Source organism: Oryzias latipes, chromosome 13 (assembly GCF_053564925.1).
Source record: "Oryzias latipes strain Hd-rR chromosome 13, Olatipes_Hd-rR_3.1".
Lineage (NCBI taxonomy): Eukaryota > Metazoa > Chordata > Actinopteri > Beloniformes > Adrianichthyidae > Oryzias > Oryzias latipes.
The window spans coordinates 21,061,490-21,083,557 of record NC_136249.1 but is presented as its reverse complement, the minus strand read 5'-3'; the positions used below and the strand labels follow the sequence as shown (position 1 = coordinate 21,083,557).

The following is a 22,068-nucleotide window of genomic DNA, read 5'->3' as shown; positions in this document are numbered from 1 at the left end:
AAGAACCCAGAGAGGATTATTTAATATCAGATCAGGTTATTTATATTTGGTTATGTGTGGCTTTCCGGGAAATAAATATTTACTTTTAAGCAACCCTGCGGCTGTCACACTTTTTCTGTTTCAAACTGACCCTGGCCCCGATCAGAGAATGGAAAAATCAAGTGGCCCTCACTGGAAAAAGTATGGGAACCCCCTGCTTTAGCTGATTTTTTTTTTTTTTTTTAGCTGTCAAAGTTAACACAGAAGCTGAGTTTACAGGGGCGACCAGCGTCCTCTTTCTTAGAAGTCTAGAAAAAGAAAACAGTTCAGCAGTCCTGCATATTAACTGGTCATTATGTGCTGTGTGTTGTTGCTTTGATGATTCATTTTTAAGGTTAAAAGCTTAGTTACATGCACCTGTACAGGGGGTTAACCATTGTGTGCTGAACGTTTTTGGGTTGTCCAAGCGACTTTATTTCAGGGAGAGCACAGATATGCACGTGATATATAAGTGCATGTGGGACGCCTGTAAAATGCCCCAAAGAGGCTTTGATTGTCTAATTTCCTTTTTGTAAGCCAGGCTGCGCGCAATGACCACTTACTTATCACTTGAACAACACCAGCGGGCCCCTTGCACAGAAATAAAAAAAGAAGAATCCGTTACTTATGTGTTGTCTAAGTGTTTGCTATGACACATCACTCGCAATATGCCCAAATAAAAACAATTGCATTCCCATTTTTTGGTCAATGGGCTCACTGGGCGGTCTACTATCTTGATATTTTGTGCGGGCCACCTGCATACCGATTTGCCCCTTTTTCCCCCTTTCGCATCCACCTTTTTCATCTGTAAGGGCAGTTGTGACTAAGGCCTAACTTGCTTAACAGAGACTGCTTTGGAAATCTAAAAACTGATAGCACAATTGTCATTCCTAAAGAACTAAGTGAGTAACGAGTCATTTTAACAACTATTTAATACATATCATAATATGTGGTCCACGAAAGTCGATCTTGGTTCCTTTTGAACAATCCAATTCCATCCAATTCACTGACCTAAAATCGATCCAGGACAACTGGAGTGTTTGATTGCCCCACCCATTACTCAGCTTACTCTTTGCCTGTGTCTGCTACATTTATCCTCCTGCCTCGCCCTGCGCCAAAACAAGAACTTTAGCCAAAAACTCAACCAGTGTGACTCAGAGATAAATACCTGCTACTGAACAGTGTGCAGGTGTAGTTTTACGGATTCCTCGTATTGTTTGCGATATAATTAAGTTTTCAAAATATATGTGTACCAAAAAAACAAGTAAACAAGAATTCTGGGCAAATCCATTTACATTTTAGTTTTCTAAGGTTCAGCCCACTGTTGTTTTTCCACATCAAAATAATCTAAAGGGAACATTATTAGAACATGCCACCACACTGTATGGTTATATGTCTTTGCAAAATTCACTGTTTCCCCACATTGGACTTGATTGATGGCTTGATCATTTTTGCTGCCTTCACAAGTGCTGTGATGGCACTCTTAATGATATTTTTAAATATCAAGTATGATCGACTTATTTCATTTTGAAAAGATTTTATAATGATATAGGCCGATTCGATTAACAACTTGTCTCAAACAGATCGATCTGGTTAGATCGTAGGAATATAAATCATTTTATCAATTAGGTCAATTAATTGTTACACCTCTGTATAAACCCTACTTGTCTTTAAATTCACACTCAGTTTAGTTTTACTAATATTTAGATTGTTGATCAGGGCACACGGATGAGTCTAACTTCAATTATTGTTAAAATTAGACCAAACTGAAGCGCAGTATGTACCAGAATCTCCAAATTATCTCTCAATAGTGCTAATTTCTGAAAACCGCAGGCCATGTAAATTAATCAGTGCTCTGAAAAGCGCCATCAAAATTTTTTTGAACAGCTTGGTAACTGTTTATTACATGTAAAGGTGTCCCTTAACAGCAGGCAGACTGCCCTAAGGGGTCGATGGTAAGGCTAGTAGGGAAAAGAAAACAGATTATTTTGGTCTCGGGGCACCAATAGATGGCCAGATGAACCAGCAGGGGCCCCTTTCTTTTATTCATTCTCCCAGTAGACTTTGCTACAGGTCTGGAAAAAGCCCCGCCTTTTTAAACTGTTAATTTTATCAAGAGCATTTTTATTTAAATGACTGCTGTGATTTAAGTGCATTGATAGCGTTCAATTGAGTGATCAACCTCATGCAGTAAATGTTCGTAGATATTGGTTTGATCAAATGCATTAATGATGGAATAGAACAAATATTAGATGTAATGAGACGTGATTCTGTGTGTGTTCTGTATGTATGTGTGTGTGTGTACTGGTAATAATCCTGTCCCCCATCTGTAAAGCCTCTGTGAAACCCCACTAAGCCACTTCATTCACTTTGATCCAGTTTTGGGGGCTAGTTTAATTTCCCATAATGCTGTGGATCAATGATTTCCTTTCAGCACCAATGTAATTAGGGATTTTAAGCCAATTTTGGGCTCCTCTGTGACAGCAGTTTAGGGAAACTGGAATTTATTGTCAGTGAGGTTTTCCAAAAAAAGATCAATATCAGCTCATGTCTAGGGTTTCATGAACATATGAGAAAAAGATGGAAGTCGGTGTGTTTGAAGAAGCGGAAACAGTTGGCTGGAACTGAAAAAGGCATTTTTTAAATGGTAATGCTGTCTTTCTTTAAATGCATCAGTTTATACTGTTTTGCAAAGTTATAAAACTTGACAATCCTGAAGCAAATCCCTTTCAAAAATTGAAATCTCTCTTACACTCATTAAATCCATATTGGTTGAGGTTGAGTGATTTTATCTTGCTTTTTTGGACCAGTCATTGTGTGAACTTGTTGAAGCTGGATCTGGTTTCTACGTCATTGGTGGACTGTGTTTTCTGTAAGCATCCATACTGACCTTTCCATCCCACAGCTTCCCAACGATGTGGAAGTTATACATTTACTGAAGGGACTGGCCTGCAACCCCACTAAACTAGAAAATTTACAAGTTTATTCACACGATTACTGGTTATTGTTAATTTATATATTGAAAGTACCGGTATTATAAAACATTATGAAAGATTACATTTCAATCACTAACTGTTTTATTATTATTTTTCCCTAATAAAAAAATAAACCGCATTTTTGTTCTTAGAAGAGTATCAAGAAGATGAAGTGGATTGGGCTTGGGTGGCCTGATTTAAAAATGGTAACATAATCAGAGCAAATATTGGATTGTTTTCAGAGATGATAAAGTTGTGTTTAGTTTTCTGAACAACATCCATTTCCTGACCACAAGACCAACCTCTTATGCAGAAGAATTGTTTTAAGTATTGTGGTTTTAATCTGGCAGTTAGACAAACAGTTGGGTTGCTCGTGTCTGTGGGTGTTGGAGGTCAACCCAATTAGATTGGATTGTAGTCTCCAATGCAACAGGGGAAAATGGAGCTCAAATGTCTTTTTATAGATCCTGATGAGAAGTCTAAACTATTGTGTGCAATGCAGAATTCTGTCTTCCTATTCTGTTGTTTACTGGAAGAAGCTCTTCACCTCTCAGACAGAGAGACGAACTTGCTGTTCTTTTTTTCTATTCATGGCTGTTCTGAAAAGTATTTTACAGTGTGAATTATAGAGCTGTCTACAACTTGTGAAAAGTATAGGCTTCACACCTGTTGTTAGGTGGGCTGGGTTGACCCTCTGTCCACTGCACAATAAAGGACAATGGCTGATGGCAAAACACAGGTCTACGTGTGTCTCCTGTCTTTAGGCACACGTAGGCAAATGACACAAAACAAAGACACTCCTTGACTTTATATATGAGGACCCGAGTTTCTGATCATTTCTCTTTAGTGTAGCAGGATACATGTTGAACCTGTGCAAGCTAAAAGAAGGCTTCAGTTGTATTAGGGATAAAGTTGAAAAGAATGTTTCACATTAAAGCAAAATATAGGACTTCTAGTTATTGTTTTTTTGACATCTGTACATTGGAAGAATAGCCACCTCTAGAAATAAATATAAATGTCTTACAATTTAAAAAAGATTTGTTAAATAACCAAATAAAATGTTGCTAATGGGGTAATACAAATCGTCTTACCAAGAATTCTTATTTAAGACATATATTCTTAAACTAAGATTATTTTGCAATTGAAAAACAATCTGAATAAGATTCATTTTATTGCAAGACAGAAAAAATAAAAATAAAACTTTTTTTTTTGTTTCGAAACAAGGGTCTTTTCCAAAAACCCTGCATGGTGCTTTATTGTTTTCTACAACCAAACCCCAAACAAACAAAAAAATCTGCAATATCTTGTCGACAAACAATACAAATATTCAGAAAACAAATGAAAATTTAAAATTAAGTCTAAAAATATTTTTTGTTAGTTTTATTATTGTCATTTATTGATTACTTAGAATACATAAAATCTGTTCTTTGGGTTTTATTGGGTTTTAAAAATCCTTGTAGATCTAGATGTTGACTCACTGAATTGGTGTTAAGTCCTACCACATATTACATTAAACATTTTTGTTACTTGTTCATAATGGCCCAATAGGCATGACTGACCAGCATCCTCCTCTCTCATTTACCTGGCGTTCCTTTGAACTAATCTCGTCCTGCAGGACTAACAAGCTGTTGTGCAGGGCCACAGCCTGAAATTAGCACCAGACCTTTTGCCAAGTCTAACTAAGTTGTTATTACTGAAAAAAAGCCTATGAGTTGTTTAACTCTTTTGAAGTGTGTCGTGCTTAAATAGCAGCACCCCTTAACCTTGTTCAGCCTTTCAGCGGTGGTTTTGTGTGTGTGCGCGTTTGTGTGTGTGTAGAATTTACTGTTTCCATTCGGCTGGCCAATCTTTAAAGTTGCTCACAGGTCTGTTCGCAGCCAGGGGGTGAGGCATAGCATTAAGTACTTTCAAATGGGACCAAACTAAGCCTATATGCAAACAAAACCCAGGGAATTAGGGGAACTAAGCTGGCCTGTTCACAGTAACTCCTCAGCCAACTCTGAACCACAGAGGAGGACAGAGGGAAGCAGAGAAGGAAGACGGGCAGTTCTCTCAGTTCTCATGAATGGCCTGCTCTTTTAATTGTGTTGAACAAAACAACAGTGGCTAAGTAATGGGGTTTTAAAGCGAAGCACATTTGGATGGATTGTGTAACACCCTGTGTGGGTGTGTGGCAGGGAGCAGCGAGGCAGAGAGACACGAAGGGCGAGTGGGCGGCATTGTGAGGTGATAACAAAAGGCAGAAGCTGGCAATCGGAGGCATGCATCGTAAAGCCTGGATTCAAACTGGCCGGCTAATTACTGACATGCATTGTCAAGGAGGAGTAAACACAACAAAAACAGGATAAAGATTAATTTTACACCTCATCCTTCTCACTGTCAGACGCAGAAAGAAATCCTGTAAATTAAAAACAGAAGAAGAAGAAGCAGGCAGATGGAGGCAGAGGGGATCAGAGGAATGAACTAGGGAGAGTGCAACAACACAAAGCAGTGCTCATGAAGCCTGACTTTGTTCTGTCAATCCTAGCTCTTAAATGCATCCTCTGTACTCTTTATGCATCTCTGCTAAAGAGTTTGCGGAGAGAGTAATGTTTATGAAACAACAGGAAGGGATTTAATAGGCTTGGAGTACTCTTACAGGTGCTGACACTCTTCATATTTTTAGGTCGGTTATAAAAGAAACAAGAGCTTTGAAGGTTGCATGCACAGGTGGTTAGAGTCATGAAGGCTGCATTTAGGAAAGCCAGAGGCCCCGATCTTGAGTGGGTTGTAATGCGATAATATCTTGTGGAATAATTTACAAAGGGAAAAAATGGAGGCGGGGAGAGAAAAAGTAGGCAGAAGTGCTAGAATTATTAATACTGGTGTTTTAGTGGAAAAACGCTAACATCTACTGACATGTTTGTTCTTCATCCAGCTCTTTCAGACTTTGGTCTGCCATTTTCCTCACTCTTACCCCTTCTGTTGTATTTTGACAAGTGTTTAAAAAAAATCTTTTGTTATTCCCAAACCATGCCAGGCTGGTTTTCTTCCTCCCTCTGCGTATTTATTTTATTTTTTGTAACACGGAGGTTTCACAAGCGTACGCCGGCGATTTAGAGATGAAAGGGATGGAATCATCCTGATTCCTGCCCTGCCACTGAGCTGCTCAAACTCCCTGACAAATCTGTCAGACTCCATTTTGGCTCCAGCTGCCAGAGTAAACTTGCTCTGCCATTTACAATCAACAAGAGGCATTGTAAAGTCCCACTCTAGCCTGTGTCAGAAGCCTCCAAATACTCCCCTTTCAGAAATATTTAACTACATTTTGTACTCCCTTTTTTCGTCTTTGGTTTTTGCTCTTGTACTCTCCTCTTTTGTTCGTACCTTTGCTAAAGGAAAAAGCACCGTGGGTCAGTTACAGAACCTTAAAATTAAAGTGAGACGTCATTGATATGCAGAAAAAGGTTTAGTCTTGGTGTATTTCATTTTGTCATATTTTAGCATTAATTTCATTACTTTGTTGAATAAGTTTGTTAAATAAGTTGAAAGGAATCACCTTTAAAGACCACTGAATCATCCTTTGATGTATTTCAAAATCATTCCCAGCTGTCTTTTAACCATGATTATGCTGTTTTTAGCCAAAATCAAAAGCCCTGCATTATTTTCTAAGATATATTTTCTGCAAAGTGACAGGAGTTCATCAGAAAATGTCTGAGTTGTAGGTGGGACAGGTTGGTGCAGAGCAACTCCACCTGCCTTCCCCTCCCAGTTGCTGAGAACTCTTATTACATGCTCCCCTGCTAGCTTACAGCCCCTCACACCCCCAACCTAAAATTACAGATACAACAAAAATGATGAGCAATATTGGAGCTCCCAGCCGTACAGTTTAGAGCCAGATGCCAGCTGAGACGAGAAAAACCAAGACGAACACCGATCTAGTCGTCTACAAGTGGATGCATCAGAATGGAGGGGAGCAGGGAACTTGTGGCCCCCCCAGCAAATTGTCTAAGTCTCAAATACCCTCTCTTTTTTCAATGGCATCTATTCTGCTCCTGATTCACAACAATTTGGATAAAGAAATACTCAGAAGTGCAATTTTATGCTTCATTTTATCTCTATATCTCCTCCATCATGAGAAAAATGCCACAAGAACATGTTATTAAACCCCAAATCACTATTTTCATCGGAGTGGGTCTAAAGTTTATTAAGTCTTTGACTTGTGTGGACACGTTGTGCATCAGAGAAGTTTTAGCCAAATGGGTTACAATGTAAATGTTTACATTTATTATTACAATTTTTATTTAGAGCAGTTTTTTTGTTTCACTATAAAAAAATGTTATGTTTTTTTTTCTTTTGTCTTCAATTTTCTCAAACTCTATATTCAAATGCAAGAAATAACCCAGATAAAAAGCACTTACTAAAATTCTGAAGACAATGCTGTGTTTTTGCATTTTTACATACATTTGTTTGATAAAATGCAAGCCATTGCATAGACAGATGCATTTTTTGCATCTGTCTATGCAAGCCATTAAACTGGCTTGCATAGACAGAAGGGGTTAAAACTGTTATTGAGTACGTTTATCTAAATTTGAATTTTTGTGCAAATTCCAGCTATTACACAAATAGGTAAATATGTTTGGACACCCTTTTTTTTTATCTCACTCTTCATATTAAACACGTATGTTTACGTTTGCAAATATTTCTTTGGAAGTTTTTTTATTTTATTTTCTTGCTCGTGGAGCTCCTGCTGTGTGTTTGGAAGGAGACCTGGGGAGGACCATGGACAGAGCACAAACATGAGAGAGTAGGAAGATGCTTGGTTTTTCTCCGGCAGTGGTACTCCTGGTGTGAGTGAGGAAGCCTCTCTGACTGAGCTTTCATGTGGGGATTCTCGGGGGGGAGCCGAAGAAAGAGATGTACAAAGGTGAGCTGGTGTTATAAGATGTTTATTAGGCAGCTTTGACCCAGCTTTTCACTAGCCTTTGATAGAGTGGTAGCTGTTACTTAACTTAATTAAGTTGCCATTAATATGATTATTGTTGTTATTTTTCTTTTTGAACTCAGAATCTGCTATGAGGATTTATCTTTAACTGATGGATACAGCAATACAAATCACCACTGTGCCCTCTGACCTTTGCTTTATTGGACAAAGAGCTGGTTTTGGTATATCTACCATCCAATTTGACTTGATTCTCATTCCTGAATTAATAAAACCAAAAGCTTCCCTCTGCAGAGTTGTTTCTATTGGTCAACTACAAGTTCCCAGACGCCCTTCAGATTACAATGAAAATAATATTGAAATAACTTTATTGTGCCATGACATAAAGAACACATTCCTTCGCCATTCATTCTGCCGTGCTCCGCCATCAGCCTAGAGTGTCTCAGAATGGCCCAGCTCAGCTCAGCTCAGAATGAATCGGTGCGTCCACAATCACTGTGCCGGTATGTTAATTTTCAAGTCAAAGGGGCAGCTCCCTTTTCATCACGGCAGCGGCTGTGGAATATTCAGCGCTGCAGATGTTCATGAATAATGTCTGTGGCCAAACCCCTGGCTGAGGCTGGGGGAGGAATAGAGGGATGAGTAAGAGGAGGAGGAGGAGGGAGGGAGGCAGTGAGGCCAGATGAATTACACGTAGGGGGGATCTGACAGGCGGCGTGAAGCTTTGTGATCATTCCAAAGTTCTAATAATCTCTCTCACCTTCTCCATCTCCCCAGTAATGAAAGAGAATAGGTGATTGCACCCCGGGCTATGTTCCTCGCGTAATGACTCCTCCAAAGGCACAGAGTCGCTAAGGAAAAATGAACTTTGAATGAGTGGCGAATTGGCTCTGACAGAGTGATAGACCGTGACACAGATTCTGTAGCAAAACAGACGTAGTGCTAATTGATTATCAATATTTTAAGCAAAGTGGTGAAAATAAGCATTAACAGATTATAAAGAGGGAGAAGGCGAGGGAGTCCTCATGCCTGCCTTGAACAGAGGCTAGTATTTGTCCAAAGCCTCTCGTTCTTTTCTCCCCACTGCGACAGTAAGGCAGGGCTTCAACCCCCCCCCCCCCACTATTGGCCAACTGCCTCTTCATTCACGATACCCAAACTCACACATGTGTATTTATGATTGTCCTAAAACATGTTCTAATTCATAAAGCTTTTGTTTATATAATTCTGTCATTTTAGCCTTTGACTTTGAGCAGAATATTACACGGCCAGTATTTGACCCTTTGGCACTGAGAGTGTAATGGCTTTTAATGTCTTTTTTTTTTTGCCTAGAGAAAGGTTGACACCCCTGAGTTAACTTTATCGTAACAAATCTTTACAGAAATCTTAATGTGAAATCAAATTAACAGCTCACCCGTACAAGTGTTTCGTCCATTTTAAAGTCCCACTTTGATCCTCTTTTGATCTATTGGAAAAGCATCCCCAGTGCTCTTTTAATTCTGATGTTGATGGTTTTAGGCAAAAAAAAACTGTTATTTTCTAGGATATAGTTTCTGCAGAGCAGAAGCAGTTCTTTACAAATTAGTTGTGAGCAGGACTGGAGGTGCGGAGTAAGCCCGCTTCCACTTCCCATCATCTCTTTGTTTACACTCTCTCCTGGTCTGGTTTACAGCCCCTCACAGCCCCAACCTAACATTACCAGTGCAAAAAAAATGGTGAGCAATATTGGAGCCATCCAGCCGTACAGTTTGGAGCCAGATGCCGGTTCAGACGAGGCAAAGACGGAAATGAGTCTACTTGTCTGCAAACTGATGCATTAGAATGGAGCGGAGCAGGGAGCTTGCTGTTGTGGGTTATAGGTCCCACCTACAATCTTTTTGAAGCACATTTTTTTGTTTTTCAATGATACGAAATACTCAGAAATGCAATCTTAAGCTCAATTTTCTTTCTTTATATCCCGCATCATGAGAAAAATGCAGCAAGAACATGTTAAAAATCATAATTTTCATCAAAGTGGATCTTTAAGCAGACATTCAGACACTCACTCAGGCTCGAGGTTCAACTAGCTTCAAGACCACCAGGTTTGCATGGTGGTTCTTTAGTGTGTATTTGTTCCTGTTATGTTGTCAGTTGTCCTCAGCCCCACTGACGCTGCCTGGGTCTCTGCACTTCTGCCTTTCTTTTCTAAGTGCGTGCCCTTTTGAACCTCCTTGTGCCGGCTCTGCGAGTAACGGCTCCAGTTTACCTTTCATGTGCGGGGGTCCTGATAGATTTAGTCCCACTTAGCCCCTTTTGCAACCAGCAACGTCCCAGCTACATGTATGGAACACACACTCAGTGGTGTGCCATTACAATAGCATCCCACCAGCTTTCAGCGGGGGAACCAGAGCCTTTTGTCCCCAATTCAACAGCTTGTTCAAGTGTGTTCAGAAAAGAAATGTTGTTTAAAAAAAGCAAAATGCTCATTCGAGATATTGTTGCATTACAATTATAACACCACTTTTAACTCATAGTCTAAAAGAAAAATATTTGTATTTTTATTATTTTTATACTGAAGTTGATAAGGTAGAAAATGAAAATGTAAAAGACTGTGCTGGACATGTGTAAGGGACTAAATATGAGTGTGTTCAGAAACAAATTAAATAAAAACAATTGCAAGGTCTTGTTACACTGAATTATTAGTGTTTCACATTCAAATTGACTATTTCACATAAAAAGATCGTTTTTAATAACTTCAGTCTAATCTGTTAAACCAAATAAAACCAATTATTTTAGAAACTTAAGGCTTGAGGTTAATAGCTAAAGTAATACAAAATACACTGGTGAGTTCTTGAAAAAATAGAGAACAGAGTAAAACACAAGATGCAAAGAAGGTTAAAGAAAGCAAAAGAGAGATGAAAAAGTGACACTGGCGTGTTGAGATGTAGCAGGGTTGATGCCAAGGGTGAGATGTCATTCAGAGGCCCCAGGATGCTTAATATTTTACCATGTGATCCTTGCATTATGGATTTGGTCTGATTGCCCTCTCAAGACCTTTGTGATACACATACTGATGGATGTTAGTGAAGGTCTTCCAGCAGGATTTTAGAGGTAGTTTAAAACATCGATGTTCCTCGTAATTGATATTCATATTTAGGGGTAAATAGTGAAATTGTTTTTCCATATTTGCATAATTTATATTTACAAATATATATGTATATTAAACAACTTGTGGGTCTTTTAACGTTTGAATCAATATATGCACACATCCTGTATTGATATGTGGTTCCTTTTAATCCGTCTGGCCGCTGTAAGCACCCCAGAATTCCTAACTTTCTCTTTGCAAATATGGACTTGTGTGTCTCTTATAGCAGGGTGTAGGTGCAGAATCCTGGAAAACTGTGTTGCCCTCAGCTCTAAAATCTCAGAATGGGTGTGAACTTCTCAGGAGGACTTCTTTACCTGTTTCCCCCCTTTGCTTGTCCAAGTGAAACCCAATCTTAATCAAAGACTTCCGGCCCTTTTTCCCCCCCAAAGGCTCAAAGAAGGATTCTGGTGTCCTGTTGGCTAGGTTTCCAGAGAATTAGTTGATTATCGGTCTTGAGGTTTTGATGAAGATTGAAAACAATTTTTTTAAGGTCACCTGCATAATTTCTAGCGTAATTTTCACATAAAATATAATTTGAAAAAAGAGAGAAATTATAGTGGCAAGTGCTTCTCTTATGGATCAAATATATTAAAGCCTTTAACATCTAAAAAGAGATGCTTGAGACAATGAGATTTTCAATTATATCGACACTTTTCTCTTAAGTACAATCTGCAAAAAAACTCACTAGACATTTTTTAAAAGATAAATGTCTTAAATCTTAAGGACTGTCCTCGAACAAAACAATAGCATTTAGCTTTAAATTTACGGTTTGTAATAATACATTTCTTTACATACTGACCGTAAATGGTTGAGTGACTCAGTGTAAAGCTCAGATTAGTGTTCAGCGTATCATTCAGCAGCAGCAGTAGTGTCTGCAGCTCACATCTTCATTCATTTAAGCAGTAATTTCACTCTGAAGCATCAATTACATCTCAGCATTAGTGGACCTAATTGATGCAACCAACCCCCAACATCACAAAATACTCCTGAAACATAAGAGAGCTCTTCATGGGGTAACAAATGAATAATATATTAATTTTGTAAGATATATCTGTCTAATTGCTTAGTTTGTGAATATTTCATGGGTGTCATTAATTCAGCTGTATGACAGAAAAAATTTAAGACGGTGATAAGGATAAATGAAGTGTCCTGCCTTAATGAATTCTGCCTTTCACCGAAGGAATAATCTTTAGTTTTGATTACATTTTTGAAAGGTATTTTTATATACGTTTATTTGTTAGTTTAGCATGTCAATCGAGATGTATTTGTCGACTTTTTTGATTTGATTTAAACAGGTTTGGGTCAAAATATTTAAATTATTTGTTCAAGTTAGTCAATTTTTGCACATGTATTCATTATATCAAATATGAAATTCTAACAAAAAAACTTTTGAGTGTTTTTCAGGTCAGCTGGCAAATGCATGTAAATAAACAGTGACATGGTCGGTGCGAGCTCCAGCTTGTGTTGGCTGGGCATTGTGCCACCCAGTGGTTCCTGAGGGTATTGCATCTGCCCTTGATCCATTTAACCTCTATACCTGCTGGAGGTGGAGGATCACACCAGGCCAGCAGACAGAAGGGCTCCTTCTTTTAAAATAAATGCTTTTTGTCACATTAGATACAATAAAGCAAGCAGGGTTTGACGTGCTTTAGTCAGCATCCATGTGCTGATAGACATGATGGTAAATGGGTAAAATCGTTCAAACTCGTTTATCTGTGGAAATAAACAGAAGCAGGACTGGTCTGCATTCATGCATTCTGTCACTTGCAGGAAAAGTTGCTGATCGATTGATGGCATCTAATGGAGTTGCATTTCTGCATAAGCCTGTATTCCTATGCATGTCTAGAAATACCCATGCCATCTACTGCCACTGTTGTATTTTTAAAAAAAAGCTGAGCAAAGACTTGCCTTGTTTCTGTGATGACATTTTATTCATTAACAGAATAGACTTTACATTTGCATGTAGAACGTTTTCCAGCAGTTTAGACTCTTTCAAACCAACAGTCTGTTTCTGTCCATCGGTGCTCCTATATATCAATCTTCTTGTGTGTTCGTTAGTATCCCATCCTAGTTGTCCAATAACTTCTGCCTCGCTATTAGGTAATCAGTAAATCAACTTTTTTGTAGTGTTAGTCGCTCGGCCCAACTGTTTTCATTTGCTTGTTCTCTCGGTTGTAGCCGCCTCCCTGATATTCCGTGCTGGTCGGAGGCCCAGCTGCCGAGCTTCACTGTAAAGTGGCCGAGTGATTGGAGGGGACAGCTTTCCAATGGCGCTGCGCTGCCTCTAATATTCTGTTTGTCGTTGGGTGTGAGGCTGATTTATCACGCCTCCTCTCCCGCTGACATTCGGATTCACTTTGATTGGCAGCTGGACAGCATGACAGCCGGCACCGCTGGCGCTGCTAGCGTCACCCCAGCTTTCACACATGCATTGTGTCACACAGTCAAATTTGATGCGTTTCAGAGTCTGAGGGGGTAAAATGCAAACTCACTTATAAACAGGACCGGGTGGGGAACTAATTGATTAAACTCTGTGCTTTTGGCCGGTTTGCTCTTTTCTTTCTCTATTACCCTCTAAACAATAGAAAAGTTTTCCTCACTTGAGATACGTACTGTACCCAGCCTCTGGCTTGAGCTGCTGCACTTTCACGTTGACTACCCCCCTCCCCCCATTCCCTCTTTAATAACTCTATAACTCACCTCAGCCTTAGATTTAATTGCTTATCTGTGTGTAAATGTATTAACCCTCTGCTGTATCTGTTTTGCTGCCGTCCCGGGGGCCTGACAAGTCTCTGTGACTGTCGTGCCTTACATCCAATGAATAGTCCTTCTCTGAGCAGTAATAGGGAATCAGCATCGTAGCAGCAAGCATTGGCGGCGTGTAAGAGATAAATCAGATTGGGGGTCTTGCTTTGCCAGTTTATTGAATCTAAATTGCGTGCGCGCTTGGCCCCCGCCGGCCCTACACAGCCCATCCATCTCCCGGCTGATAATGGAGCAGGCCCGATTCCACCTGGTGGGAGCATTATTACATTTCCCCTCTAACGAGACCCAGCTAATCCTGCCAAGGGAGGAGGACAGGAGGAAAAAGAAGAGAGGAGGAAAGAGAATAGGAGAGAGGAACAGAGGAGGGAAATGTTGGTGGATGAAGAGAAGAGAAGAAGGGAGGACCGAAGCGATAAAAAGGAGATTCTGCGAGAAAAAATGATCCATACTGGCAGCCTGTCTCTACCTCCCACTCTCCCTCTTTTTTCTCTCTCCTCATTCTCACTTTCCTCCTCTATGTTGTTGCCCATAAAACATCTTCCAGCGCCATCAGAGCTACATGGCCCCTGGGCCCCTGAGCTGCAATTACACTCATAATCACAATGCGATTTCACTGACACTCTCTGCCCCTTCCTTCTGCCATCCCTCCTCTTTCCCTCCACCCCTGAAGCCAAGACTGAACGAAGTCTAAATGAAGTGAAAGGCTTCTCCTCTCCCCAGCACACAGCCGTTTATTACCCACTTTAATAAAAGTCCATCACAAATTATCTTACAATGAGTTGGAGACACAAAACCTTCTCTGAAACAGTGTCATTAGCTCACAGACATGTCCTGGTGTTTGTTGAGTCATTTTCTCTGCTTTTTAAGCCATCACATTAACAGGTTTTTTATTGAGGTTAACCGAATGGCTCAGTGCATTTTTAAAAAAAAAACGTTTTCTTTTTTTTGTGTCAAACATAGCTCCTTATTGATTTAATTAAATCATATCCCTGGACTCAGTGCTCAGGCCCACTTTCATTGTTTTGAGGGGGCAGAAGCCCCATGAGGCAGCACACTGATGAGAGATGGATAAACAGTTTGATTTGCTGCTATCGCCCCAGGCAAAGTGTACTGGAGAGATGAGCAAGAGAAGGAAGAGAAAACGTTACAAAAAAAAAGAAAACGAGAAAGGGGTGGAATAGGGCAAAATAGAGAAAGAGCAGCAAGTGCAGGGATGAGAGAACCTGTTGGGGGAGGGATGAAAGGATAGAGGAAGAGGATAAACATGCAAAGAAAAAGCAGCGACAAATCACTCCTGTTGTTTGTGCGCCCTCTTTTTTTTTTCCGGGTGCATGCAGGCAGTGTTTTCTCTCTCATTTTCACTTGTTTTGTTTGTTTCCCCCTGCTGTCTTAGCTCTTCCTTTATCCTACATGGCCCCCATCTATCTGCCTGTCTCCCTCTTCCTTCTTTTCCACCCCCCACTCTCCCCCCTCAGCTACATCATACCTACGATTTCGCTCCGTCTTCTGGCTGCCTCTCGCTAGCCCCGAGCATGAAGTGAACTCAAAAGAGTACACGCCGAAGCACACATGGGGTACCCAGACAGGTGTTTACACATAAATGTTCACCTGTGCATACAAAGCAGGGGAAAAAAACATGTTTGCCAAGACGAGCCTGTGATTTGGTTGTACAAACCATAAATGGTGCATTCTAACACAAAAAAACCCTCACCAGACAATGACAGTTTTGATGATGTACCTGCACTGAACAAACATATTCATATTCTTTCTGAAAAATGCAGGTTTCATTCACCTATCAAAGTTGAGAAGTTTAGGTCTTGTTTTTGCTAAGTTCAGGTGTCGAACAAAAAAAACTTTGGTGTGGTCACACAGATGATTAGAACAGGAAGTGTATCCAAAGACTCAATTTTTTTTATTTTTTTTTGAAGACATTAAAAAGTAAGCAACAGACACTAAATGAGAAATGTACTGAGAGCAAAAGTGTATGTAGACAAGAGTGGCGCAAACCCCATTTGCACTCCCACAGCTTTGCCCTAACACAAACAGCCTGCGAGCGCTCACAAACACTAACACCCACTTCTATATTGTGTTAACCACAACAGTTCAGTACTCTGCTTCTTTTCCTCCCCCTTCTCTGTCTCTGCATCTCCCTTTCAAGCCTCCTTCCCACCTTTTTTTTCCCTCAAAGTTTAAACTCATTAAGTGTAATGATATTGGAGACTCAATTTTACATAGCTCACTCATCAACCAAGTGAGATAGCAATAAAGGCAAATGGCTCCGCCGAGGACCCTAACGCTGCGAAATAAATGATGCGCCGCAACGGAAATGTAATTAATTTAGAGGCAGTATTGATAGTCCTGCCATACACGGCATTATATTTTTTAATGTGACTTAAGGTCTTGATTATTCAGGGGGCAAGGTGTGTGGGGGGGGCTGAGACAATGCAGTTCCTGACGAGACATGCTTAAGATGCCCTGACGAGTGTTTACTCCCTCAACCTCGCTTTCTCTTAAGCTTTTCATTATGCCAAGACGATAAACACCTCTCAGGAAGAAATGCTGACTTAACAGGAGTATGAAGGAGAAGCAGAAAAAGATGCTGCCTGGTACGGAGAGGAGGATGAAGCATCACGCGTGTTCTTTTATTTTATTTGTTACTTAGTGTTTATATTAAGCGAAGTCGCTAGATATTTTTCGTTATGCTGTTTCATAAGTACACAGTGTTGCTTCAAAAAATCACAAATAAGTCGCTGCTTAGTAACGTGCTTAGTACCCCTTTCCATTCTATTAACAAAAACGTGACTTATACGCCAGAAAATACGGTGTGCAAAAATGACTAATTACTTGAACATTCCGTAAAATGTTAACAATGTTACATAGAGTCAAATTTAAATGTAAATTTGTTTTCTGATCCTTGTCATTTCAGCAAAGACAGATGAAGTTCTAAAGGCCAAAGTTGCCCAGAGAGAGGAAGAGGCCCGGAAGAAGATTGAGGAAGGTAAGCGAACACCGAGTGGTTTTATGGATCCAGTCTGTACGTGAGAACATGTTTAATGTCACAACTGCCCTTACGGGTGGATACGATTTGTCTGCAGGTGATACAGGGACTAACCTGTATGGGACATGCAGTTGGCCCGCATGAAATATCAATGTTGTAGACCACTTAGTGAGCCTGTAGAGCTAAAAATATTCATGCACATTTATCTTAACGCCATGCTTCCTTAAGACAAATGTGACGTATTGGAGCAAACACTTATACAACACACAAGGGTAATAAGTAAGGATGAAGTAGGTGAGACCCAGGCACGTCATACACATTTTTCCTTTTTTCAACCCCCCCAAACCCTGCGCAAGGAGCCCTTAGTGCTGTTTAAGTGAAAGGTGCACACTCTTCGCACCCCTTGGGGCGTCGTACGGGCACTTAGGTATCACCTGCACACCCCGTGCGTGCAGCATTCACGTGGGGTCAGTAAGGAGCCAATACTGGTGGGCTGCCTAAAGGCCATCATACGGCAGCATCACCCGTATGTCATTAGTGCGTACTACTTATATAATATCCTTGCAAACACTTGATGATACACTAACCACACGCATGGCAATCGTACATTCCATTTTCTTGACGTCCCTCAGGCCTCAAGGATACACACACTCCTCTTTAAGATGCCTCTGAACCTGTCTACAATGGGTCAACCCCGTACGGTTTTGTTTTAGTCAGCATAAGCAAAATTGCACAGAAATGCTGCTGCGCTGTATTTATTCCTTATTCCCCAAAAAATATATATTATTTGATTTAAATTTAAATACAAAAACAATGCAATAAAAAAGCAGTTGCAGACCTCCGTACTGCCTTAAGCACACAAACATCTGCTTGATTGTATTTGTCTAATTAAAGTCAAATATCTTCTATTTCATGCAACATTAGTAAATTGCAGGAACGCAGAGTATACCCTTGTTTCTTGCATGAGATCATCGCTACATGTTCCCTTAATCTAATACATGTATGTTTGGAATAACACTCCAATGCCTTGTTCATGACGATTCCGCTCCAATGTTGCATCTTCACTTTGCATATTACGAACCCAGAGATGCTGATATTGCTCCATAGATTTTATTAAACAGGTATAATCTGCATAAAAATGCAGACAGAAAGGTAGGAATGTGCTTAGAATTGCAGAAGCATTGCAGACGATAAATTCAGCAGAAACTCTCTACCACCACCAGCATTGGAAACGCTTATACACACACATTTACACACACACACTCACCGATTATCTTGATGCACATTCAAATAAAGTCAAGAGTAATTTGCAGTGGATATGCTAACAGTAATAAAAGTCCTTAGATAGAGTAATGACCTGGGTCCCTTGCTGACCAGAGCAAGATATAAATGAGAATATCAAATGTGCTATTATCAGTTTGCTTTGTGTGTCGGTATGCACACTCACTATCACAAGTTGTCACTTGGTGTGTTCTTGTGTGTGTGTTTTGTTTGTTGTTTTTTTTGTCGTCAGACTTGCTAGCCTCTGTCTGTGTGTAACTTTTTGTCTTGATGCGGATGATGCACCGTGGTGTGACCTTTAAAGTTAGCTGACCTTTTAGCCAATTGAAAGTCCAGCCATCAGAAACTAATTAGCCATGCACCTTTTTCGTCACCCAGTTCCACAAAAATGGATTTGTTCCTCCATTCCGTTTTACCGTGTTTAGTTTGCCTTTAATGACCCCTTTACAGTTCACGTTAGTTACAAAAAAACTCTTGGTTTCTGGCTACACCTTTTTGGCTCAACTCCTAGTTTTGCACATTCCTTCACTTCCTTATCATTATTATTATTACTAATAAATAAATTTCAACTACAGTTATTCAAAATAGTTAGAAAATGCCAATTCATAATCTTAATTGGCTTGGTGACAGCAACCAAAACATTAAGTAAATAAACTAGAATATGACAAAACCATGGAAATAACAAAAATGTGACAAAGCTGAAAAGATGACCTGACAATGACAAACTAAAAACCAGGGACTTAAAAACACTGAAGATAATTAACATAAATCAAGACAGCTGTGACTAATTTGCAACTTGATCCTGGTGTGACTGTCAGAGGGAAAACAGCAACGAGACTATGACAAAACTACGACCAAAAACCAAACTAAAGTAATCAATCCTTACACAAACTGTTCCACATGTTAACAGTGCGCTAATATCTATTTTGCTCAAAGCTCTAAATGAGATAATGATGTACCTTTAAGTTTTACTATTTTGTGTTTTTTTTCTGATGACAGATGGATAAAGTCATAATGGCACAACAGATGCCTAATGCTTTACCATAGTCTAATTATCAGAAGATAGTGGTGCTATCATGAATATATATCTCCAAGCAGAATCAGCTGGCTCCATGCTCTTCAGCCTTTTCCTCTGGTGTAGCTAACATGGAGGAGGTGAACCGCTGCTGCTGCTAAACAGCAGAACGGCAGAGGTCTCCTTATTCTCTGCAGGGCTCTCTCTCAGGTCAACACAATTGCAAAGTTTGCGCTTGAACCACTAAGTCAACAGAAATGAGGAAGCCTTTGAAAGCCAACGGAGGGCGAAGCGAAGAACAACACCACCTACACAGCCTCGTTCATAAATAGATCTACATCCCAGACAGGCAGCATGTTTGAGCTAGTTTAGCACTAATCGAAACCATGGAGATCTGATTCATGTGGATGCTGTGATATGCAAGCTATTATTGTAGCAAACTGTGGCAACATACTGCAGAGTGCTGAGAGAAGAGAGGAGGGGTTATCAACAAGGTTTACTTAGAGAGAGGAAAAAGAGGATCAATAACTGGCCCTGTGGTCCTCTGTTAACAAAGTACTATCCGCTTAAAAGGAGTGTTTGGCTGCCTGGTTAAAGGAAGCCAGATGAGGCTAGTGGTTGAAAAAGGAAACATATGATCCAAAACCTGTAAGAATAATAGAGGTGGAGGTTTCCATTGTTAGTTGCAAAGCTTGTTTATACTACTACATCTTAGAATTCCTACATGTTTGCCTCGAGGGCCTTCAGCTAACACGGTGAGTCAAGCTGTAATGATGCAGACACATTTGTGTTGACTGAACTATCAACTGGCACTTTACTGAAGACTTCACAGTCCCAATAAATGGATGCACTGCAAGCAGAGCTTGTTAATCTTAGTAGAAAAAATGAAAACTTTTTGAAACTCTGCAAGGTTTTATGCACACGACAAAATTGTTGCTGCTCCCCACAATGATTACAGAAAAAAACATGAAATGGAGAAGTTTGTAAAAACATTTAGTTAAGGAACCATTAAAATGTGATATAGATTTTCCCTTAACTCATAATTGTCAAATTCAACGCCAACTTTAGCCTTGTCTGATTTGAGGTGCAACAGATTAATACAAAACAAAAAAATGTCACGAAAACTGATATTTTCTAAAATATCAATACTAAATTTGAATCCACCATTTGAGTTTCTTCATTAGACATTAGATGGTTACTGAATTATTATCATGGTGTGGATGAACAACTGTCCCCATAAATCCATATATTAAGTAAAGATGCCTGATTTTTGTCTGTTTAATGCAGCTTTCTTTTTATTTGAAGTCAAAGACACTTCTGTTAATACATATTATGGGGAAAATGGCATCATAATAAAATCCCGCTTTTACAGTAAAATAATATGATAGTTATACAATTTATTATTTTTTGTTAAAGCAGTTATTGATTATGTAAAACAATCAAAACCATGTTTTTAATCTTCTTTAAATGCATAGTAACCAAATGTTATAGCTGAATTGAGGTTTTAAAAAAAAAAATCTGCTCTCTTTTGGTACTCTCATTCTGTGAAGTCTAAGCCTGGTGTGTCATTGATGATGCTCTGACAGAATCTTTTCATTTGGGCATTAAAAAGTATGTAGCCATGGACCGGAGACCAGCCTATAGCATACAGATGATATCTTAACCCCCCCCCCCCGAACCTGCTCTGTCCCAATTACCTCAAACCGCCACCAGATTGGGAGATCATATATTTTAATGAGACGTATAATAGCTCTTTAACCCGTATCATTAGGGAAATATAGTATATCTACCGTTTGCTCTTTGGGCTGTTAAACGAAGGACTGTTTCCCTAATTATGTGGTGTGTAGGACAGGTCACGGGTTGGGTGTGTACCAGTATGTGTGTGTGTGTCTGTATTCAGAAATTATATGACCATTAAATATTCAGCCACAAGCCTCCCTAGCCCCAGCCCCCCTCTTCAACCCAGCAACCATTAACGCCTCATCACCGTTTAACTAGCACTGTTGTCAATCACCCCCCGAGGTCCGGGCTAAAACAGAAAATGTCTAGATTTTCGGTTTCCTCTGAGACTGAGAATGCACAACATTGCTCCCCAAGGGGGGGCACCTTTTGTCGGGGAAAACTAAAACTCTAATTATTAGGACTTACACCAACACTTGTTTGAAATAATGTTTATCTGTTTGTTATGATTGAATGCTCTGCTAAACAGAGTAGGCTTAAATTTCGCCTCTGTGTGCACATTGTAGCAGTGTAGGTGTGTGTGTGCCTGCAATAAATGATGTGATCCCATTTCTAATTGAAAATAATAGCTAATCCATGGATAACAAGCTCTTGTATAATCCAAAGCCGTATCCCTTTAGTTCTGGCCTATCTCGGTTGTAATAAAAGACAGGAAATGAGAGGCAAGTGAGAGTGGTGGCTTGGACATTGACGCTCAATGTAATCTGCCTTGAAATCAAATTATTTGACCTGGAAAGCCTAACAATACAAAACTCCTGCCAGCCTGCTGTTAAATATTTAGCACATGCCTGTCATGAATACTAATGGGGCACAAATTAGAATCTACAGGCGCGTGACCCCCATATCACACCCGGGGAGCACGGGGCACTGGCTCTGCTTTAAATGTTTTAATTACAAAGGCCACGGTGTGGCGTGCCACGTTACCTCATCGAGCAGCAGCGCTTGAAGGACAAGGGATGAAATTCAACCACTGGTAAACACGAGCAATCCCGTGTCCGTGATCTAATCACATTAACTAAAACATGAGGTTTCTGGAGGAAGTGCCTGAATCCTACCAAGTTCTCATTACAAGTTCCTAGCATCCTCACTTAAGATAGACACTGCAGTTTTTTTCCCAACTTTGTCGTTTCTGTTGGCTATATGATCTACGCTAGGACTCGAGGGAGGCCCCTTTATTGCTCTTGTGCACTCAACGCTGAAGAAAGATCTGTCTCAGTGATTTTGATG

At 39.9% G+C, this 22,068-nt stretch overlaps 1 protein-coding gene across 1 annotated transcript in view; it reads left to right on the top strand.

The window, feature by feature from the left end:
• rsrc1 (arginine/serine-rich coiled-coil 1) overlaps nucleotides 1–22,068 on the top strand; it is a 134,622-nt gene that overhangs the window by 97,995 nt on the left and 14,559 nt on the right. The window contains exon 7 of the mRNA XM_011482566.4: nucleotides 16,734–16,805. Coding sequence (XP_011480868.2) covers nucleotides 16,734–16,805 — 72 coding nt within the window. The remainder of the gene's footprint in view (nucleotides 1–16,733; nucleotides 16,806–22,068) is intronic.